Source organism: Juglans microcarpa x Juglans regia, chromosome 2S, assembly GCF_004785595.1.
Source record: "Juglans microcarpa x Juglans regia isolate MS1-56 chromosome 2S, Jm3101_v1.0, whole genome shotgun sequence".
In the NCBI taxonomy this organism is placed as follows: Eukaryota; Viridiplantae; Streptophyta; class Magnoliopsida; order Fagales; family Juglandaceae; genus Juglans; species Juglans microcarpa x Juglans regia.
The window spans coordinates 21,440,888-21,448,490 of NC_054597.1; the positions used below are offsets into that span (position 1 = coordinate 21,440,888).

The following is a 7,603-nucleotide window of genomic DNA, read 5'->3' on the forward strand; positions in this document are numbered from 1 at the left end:
AAGGTGGGGTTGGGTCCATTGGGTTGCTAGGAGGTCGAGGATGATGTGATGAAGAGATGGTGGCCTGAGGTGGCGCGACGGCGGCGCAGCGGTGCAAGGAATGCTGCAACTTCGTGTGGTGCTTGGAGGCTAACGGCGGCGCGGCTGGGGCTGGAAACTGGAGGGGGAGGTCGCCGATGGGTGGGGGTGCTGGGAAGCCGGGCGGTGTCGACCACCGCCGGCGCACAATGGCGCAGGGGTGAGAAGGAGGATCGGACGGAGAGAGAGAGGGAGGGGGGGTTGCAGCGCGCGGGCGAGCCAGGGGAAGAAAGAAGAAAGAAAAAAAAAGAAGAGAAAAGAAAAGAAGAAAAAGAAAAAGGAAGAAAAGAAAAGAGGAAAGAGAAAATGTAGGGAAAGAAATGAGATCCAAACCTCACATCTTGGGTGACAAAATGATCCAACGGAAACGATTTTAAAATAGCAAGTGAAATAAAATAATTCAAACGCAGTGATTAAAATGAAAATAAATAATTAAACCCAATAATAAGCTAATTTAATATGAAAAACAATTTAAATGTATAACAATAATCAATTATAAGAAAGCATTTCAGAATAATTTTCACTAAAATTAAAAACATAAAAATAAACCCACTAAAAATCCAACCAATTTTAAAATAAGAGAATAAAATTTTAAATTAATAACAAATAATCTTTCAATTAAAAATACACTAAAATACAGGGTGTTACAGTTTATTTCAAAAGTTTGTTAATGTTTTAGGGTGTATTGGGCTAAGTTTTTGAGTTAAATTTGTTTTATCATAAGCTTAGTTTTATATTGGATATTGATGAATTTAGAAAGCAATGATATTTTAGGTTTAAGAAAATTTTTAAGTTTTTGAGGAATTAAAATAGGTGTTTTGGTTGTAAATACAAGGTGACTGTTCAATTAGAGATTTATTCAAGCTACAAGATTTTTGTTATTAGGTGACGATTGTTATTCCCTTAGCGCTGTTATGAGGAAATTTTGAGAAGTTAAGAAATGCAGGTAAGTAGGGTTCCTATGCTAGATTTTGTATAAAAATAAAATAGGTTGAGGTTGATTTTTAGAAAAAATGCATGTTTTGTTATGAAAAGAAATCTGAAATGAATTCAGTTATTTATTCTGCATTACTCATGAAATTTTGTATTATAAAATATTTTCTGGTATGACTGGTGTAGACATGAGCTTAATTTTGTGCATTTTGTTTTCTGAACTATGCAAAATGAGCGAATATGAAAATTTGATAATTTTTGCATGTGACATGAAGATGTTCTGAATCTGTTTTGAAAAATATGAAATGATCTGAATTTTAGTACTCTGTTTTTATATGATGTGGCATCTGCAAAACCTTTGGTATGACTTTCTGATTTTATTCAAACTCTGATTCTAGTTTTAATATGGTGATACTGATTTTGTTTTGCTCTGATATGTGGCCCTATCACGGGATATAATAGTAACCTTTAGCCCTGTCACGGAATATAATAGTGACCTATGGCCCTATCACGAGATATAATAGTAGTCTCTACTCTGAATACAATCGCTTTGGTAATATGGTGATTTATGTTATGCTTGTTTCTGCATAATGTACAACCCTACCACGAGGATTAAACATGGTCTCTATTCTGATATGATATAATAAGATGAAGATGTTCAGTCATGTTGTGCCAAAAGGGTCTTTGAATATGAAAAGTTAGTCTTTGAAATGAATAGTTTGAAGTGTCGCTCTGATCTTCTAATAATATGTATTTTTTGAGATATGCATATTGAAATTGAAATGCTTTGTTTCTGCATTCTAAACTTTATGAAAATGCTTATGTTTACATACTAGCATATGTTCTCTGCTTACTGAGTTGTTGATAACTCACCCCTTATCTCCAAACATTTTTTAGCTAATCTTGATAGTTCTACTGGAGAGCAAAAGTAGGCAGTGTTAGAGAGGTTTGATGTTCATAGATGAATAACTGCCCAGAGGTACAAGTACTTATTTGAGAGTCATAGTTAGTAAATTGATTATTTTTTGTTATTTATGATATGATGAGTTAAGGATATTTTCAAGTCTTTATGGTGTTTTGAATTTATTTTATTGAGAATTTCTTTGTTATCCCTATGAAGGAAAATAAATATTTAGGTTGAGCAAATGAATTAATATTTTATAGACTTTATGGATTTTATAGTTGTGATATTGGAGTTATTTTTAAGTAATAAAAACTAACTCTTTGGACCTCCGGGATTGGGATGTTACAAAGATACTGTACATGCAACACATTATAGTGATTATGGAATCTCTCACTTTATTCTGATATAAATGTAAATTTAGTGTTAGAAAAAGGAGAAAATTAAATGCAACTGTATGAATATATTGGATGCACTCATGGACAGGTGAACTTTAACTCTTCTAAAGAAAAAAAAAAAAAAAAAAAAAAAAAGGTATTGGATGTTTATATCTACTTAGAGAAAAGTTGCCGTTCTGCATTTGGCAAATTGTAATGAGTTTTTAAGCAATCTTTGGAATTGGAACTAGCCATTCACTTCCTCCGATGAAAGTGGTGCTCAAGAAGGGCTTGACTTCATCGTCGGAAAGAATCTTTCCAAATTTGCGGTTGGAGGAACTTGAGCCTGGGCCCGTGCATTGGTACTCTCCATAAAACACATTCCTACAACGTGTCATGCAATCATGTTAATCGGCCATATCTTTGTGAATTAATCATGAAGAAAATTATATTTTATGATTGCACTTAAAATTATTCATATATATATATACATACAATCGTGAAGTACGTAAATATCGCATAATTATTTTAAAAAAGAATAAAATTTATTATTAAAAAATTAATTTTTTTAATGTGGATCTCATATTTTATTCACTTTTTTCAAAATAATTACATAGTTATTGCACAAATCATGGTTGCAAATATATTTTCTCTGTATTTGTTAACGTGAAATTATTTATCACGTGATCTTATTATTCAGTCAACATATATACAACTTGTTGTTAGACCGAATAAATTAATAAAAAAAATTTGAAATTTCAATTTATTTTATTATGTTTTTTCTTAAAAATAAAAGGAAAAATATTAAATGAAAACGGAGAAAGATGGGTAATTGGCCATGCATACTTTTGGTGCTGAGACTTCATCCAACCGCCACTATTGATGTTATTGCCCATGTATGTATAGGCAAATACAACCCGAGATGTCTCCCTCCATGCTCGACCAAGGTACATATCGCCAGTCCCCTGTATCTTGCAATGATCGAATACAAACCCGCTGTCCCCTGATTGGCCATTCATATCTTGTGCTGCGATCACACCCAAATTCTCTGCAACCGATTTTATGGTGGTGTCCTGCATATTTATACATTCTTAACTTAATACATGCATGCATGCATGCATGCATACATACATACATATATAATTGTATGAAGTACGAGATGAGAATATGGATAGCTTGATATTTTCATATTGACACAAAATGCTATACAATGAATTGTTATATCATCTTATGATAGGATAGAAAATGGTAAAGATGATTGGCAGCTTACCTTGTAGATGGACTTTCCGTTTCCAAATATGAAATCAACACTGCCCTCGATGTAGCAGCTCTGAAACAAATGCCTGCCCACGTCATCACACAAGGTGTCTTGGAACCCTATGAACCTGCAACCGTAGAATGCTGCCTTGTCCCCAGATATCCTCAGTGCCACTGCTTGTCCATCGGATTTTGTGGGATCTGGTTTTGGAGATGAATTCTGTAAACACCATCCACAAATTAAATAGATAAGTAATATATTCTTCATCTCATATTAAATGATTAAAAATTATTTATTATATTTTAATTTTAAATTTATTATCTAATGTCATATTATGAGATGATAAGATGATGATAAATATATAATGGATAAAGCTACAACCACCATTGTTTTACACCGTTTTTTAGTCCTACTTGACGTGGCACGCCACTTTAGCATTTCCTTCTTCTTTTCTCTCTTTTCTGGTTTTTTGATTTGCCGATTTATATGTGCGCGTCACATTGGCATTTCCTCCCCTTTTTTTTTTTTTTTTTTTTTCATTTTCGTCTTTATCACTATCGATGAAAAGGACGCTTCCTTCAAAGAGAGAGTATACTTTAGTTTGTAGTCAATCGGGGAAAGCGAAATGGGTCTCTTGTACACTTGTTTGGGGAAAACGAAATGGGTGTAGAGGAAAGACATGGAAACGGGCATTGGACTCAAATGAAAAAAAAAGGAAGAAAGAAGCAAATGAAAAAATAAAAAAAAGGAAAGGAAATGCTACAGTGGCATGCCACGTCAAGCAAGACTAAAATACAGTGCAAAACAACGATGGTTGTAGCTTTATCCATATATAATACACTGCAATGAAACAACATATAAATATATGATAGTCGCTTAAAATATTTTGCATAAATATAATTATAAATAAAAAAATAATTAAAGACGAAGAATATAAATTAATTTTTTTGGTATTACTTTAGGTATATTTGCTAAGAAAAATAAAGAGAAAATAAGTGCAAAACGGCACCTGAAAGATAATATTGACTGCCATGAAGTTGTCAGACTCAATGGCCACCGTGGCGCTTTTCCAGGTCCCATATTTCTTCGCCGTACCGTCATAAATTATGGTGGGCATTTTGCCCGGTTGCCCATAGAACGTCACGAAGGGCTTTGACCTATCGACAACTACCTTTTCCCTGTACTCACCACCATAAATATATATAATCACTCGGTCTGAATTTCCCGACGGAATGCTGCTAACGGCCTCGGTCACCGTCTTGAAATTTCCGGCACCATCTTTTCTGACCTTGATGATCTTCATCGGAGCTTTGCTAAGGGATGCGATTAGGGAGTTGTCGGAAAGGATGTGCTTTGAAGCCTCATCGTACTCTTTCTTGTTTAGTGCAATCCATGCGTCTAGCTTTGACTCTGGATCCGTTGCCACCATCTGGTTGGCATCGCATAAAGTTGTTGGGACAAGCTGGAGAACGAGCAGTGTGGCTAGAAACGGTACCAGAGTTGCCAAATGTGTTAATTTCAAAGACATTAATTTCGAATGATATAAGTTGAGAAATGTAAGTTCTCTTGCTGTGTGGTGCTTGTATGTTATTTATACTAGAGATAAATTAGCAACGGAGAGATCATGGGTATCAATGTATGTGAAGTTGTACGTGGTTTTCGCGCGGGACTTTTGTTTCTTCTGTTGTTTGTCATGCAAATGCTCCTACTCACTCGAAAAACAACCAAAATGTCATTTTCCTTTTAAAGGATAATTTCAATGATTAAAGCTTTATTATCGCAGGCGAGAAAGAAACAAGTATACGAGGGATTTAGGCTTGGAGCATTTTAGGAGTTCAAGGGAGCTTTTCTTAGAACTAACAGACTACAATGTCGGGGTATATGTATTGTATATTTGTACGTGAGTTTAACACTGTAGACAAAACAAGACGTTGTTAGGGGGTTAAAGGTCTTTTCTTAGAACTAAAAGACTACAATACGTGTCCTTGTGCCCTATTATCATACCTGATTTATAACAGGGCACCAGGACACGTATTTCATTCAACGGATACAAATCCATAGGAACTGTACTCAAGCCTTGCTAGAGTTAATTACCTTAAAAAAGTAGCATACTTTTTTTTTTTTTTTTAATGGAAACAAACTTCATTTCATTCAATGAACTGAAATTATAGCTGTGACTTATAAATACAGAAAAAACCCACACTATAAGTCAAACTACTCATCTGCTCTGGAGCATCCCTGCACATAAATTCCTTTGTGGCGGACATTGTCTGAACTTCTAAAAACTCTCTCCTAATAGAGAAAGTGCTCTGTAAAAAACAGAACTAAATAACCCCACCATCCTCCTAGGGAGGAGTACGGGACACTGCTGCTATGGACCCCAAATCTAATAGTCTATTTCTTTTTTATTAATTACTAAAAATAAAAAATACAATAAAAATACATTAAAAAAATACAGAACGACAAGCACCGGCGTGGGCCCAGACGACACGCCCACCGCAAGCATCGGCTTCACGAGCCCAAACGGTACGAGCACCCAACTCTCGCACAGACACCAGCCTCCACCGGCCGCACAACCAATGGCCATAGCATTGCCCACCCCTCTCGACCAGCTCTTGCCCAGATTGCATCCAATCCAAGCAGCTCAGCACCTCACTCAACTCAACAAAATTACAAACATTAAGGAATCACTGCAAAAACCCCATCCTCCAAGGGGAGGAGAGGGAACCCATCCACACCAAACTCCGACTACATAGAAAATATAAAAAAACACTTGGACTGTAGATAAAGCACTGCCCTAGGGTTTCATCTCTGACTAATCCCACCGCCCCTCCTTTTTTTCTTCTTCTTCATTTCTTTTTCTTGCCCCTGCTGCATCCGCTGCCCCACTCAAGAACCAGCTCTGCATGAGCACCAATGCCACCACTCCCACCACTACCACCATCCCTCACTGCCCCTACTACATTCGCGAGCACCCACCACAATTCGCAACCATCACGAAACACGAGCACCCTCATGCCGTCCCCTTCACCATGGGCTTGCAAGCAGCACCATCTCTCGACCTTCCTCCACCATCCCTCTGCCATCCGCCCGCCTGCACAAGCACCTCTGCCATCCGCCCGCCTGCACAAGCACCTCTCGCCACCACTGCCATCCCTCACCCACGAATCTCACCCATCGCAAAATGTGAGCGCCCTTCACCATCCCTCGTCCTTCCTCCACCTTCCCTCAGCCACCCATCGCACGAGCATCACCAGGCCTTCCTTGCGGCTCTTGTGGGTTGGTTCTAAATAGGGGTCGTGTAGCAGGGGTTTTGTGTAGAAGGAGAAATAGTGACGAAAATTTGATGACACTGGAGCACCCGGAGAGTGTTTTTCCTTTATTAGATTTGAAAAAAAAAAAAAACACAAAGCACAAACAAAATAAAGCAGGAAAATAAGTGACGAGGGAGGAGCTAAAGCTCCCACCCCCTTCAAGCTAATTTCGGAGTGATGGAGTTTTTAGAGAGAAGTTGGAGACTCTCTCCCTAAATGTTTTTCTCAAACGCAACATGCTCCATAAAAAAATTGATACAATTAATGAAAGAGCCTTGTAATCTAATTAATGAAAGAACCAAAACTAATTGAGGTATTCTGCTTATCATCTATACACCACATATTTAGTAAGAAATAAAAAATAAAAAATAAAAAATTATGCGTGGTATGTGGTATGAGAATGATGAGTAGAATTTTTCATAAGGAAAATATGTTGAGCTTATGGTTGCTAATATTGGCAATGGTAGGCATAGAGGATTGAGGATGAAACAATACAATAGATTGTAGTTTTTGTGATAGACGAAACTGTCACAAAGAAACCAAACCGACGCAATCTTTTGCCCAATGGAAAAAAACTGTCAACCTACCGACATAACAACTGCGTTAATAAATAGATTTTGTGATAGTATATAGTGCAACTGTCATTGAAAATACTTTTTGTGACGGTTTGTGTCCCAACATTTGGTTGAGCATTCGGACGCGATCAACTTATAGCAACGGTTGAATTTTTTCACTAAAAGTA

General features: G+C 36.9%; 1 protein-coding gene and 1 long non-coding RNA gene across 2 annotated transcripts in view; one reads left to right on the top strand and one right to left on the bottom strand.

The window, feature by feature from the left end:
* The window catches only part of LOC121251681, a 29,390-nt gene extending 22,017 nt beyond the window's left edge, over positions 1-7,373 (top strand). Inside the window, exon 4 of the long non-coding RNA XR_005938081.1 lies at positions 7,362-7,373. This is a non-coding gene — a long non-coding RNA (uncharacterized LOC121251681). The remainder of the gene's footprint in view (positions 1-7,361) is intronic.
* Positions 2,291-5,119, bottom strand: LOC121251680 (putative pectinesterase 63). Its single transcript, XM_041150998.1, has 4 exons — positions 4,557-5,119; positions 3,560-3,766; positions 3,136-3,362; positions 2,291-2,673 (listed from the first exon to the last, which is right to left on the bottom strand). The coding sequence occupies exons 1-4, from the start codon at positions 5,073-5,075 to the stop codon at positions 2,514-2,516; spliced, it is 1,113 nt and encodes a 370-aa protein (XP_041006932.1). The 5' UTR covers positions 5,076-5,119; the 3' UTR covers positions 2,291-2,513.
* Positions 7,374-7,603: the final 230 nt, after the last annotated feature.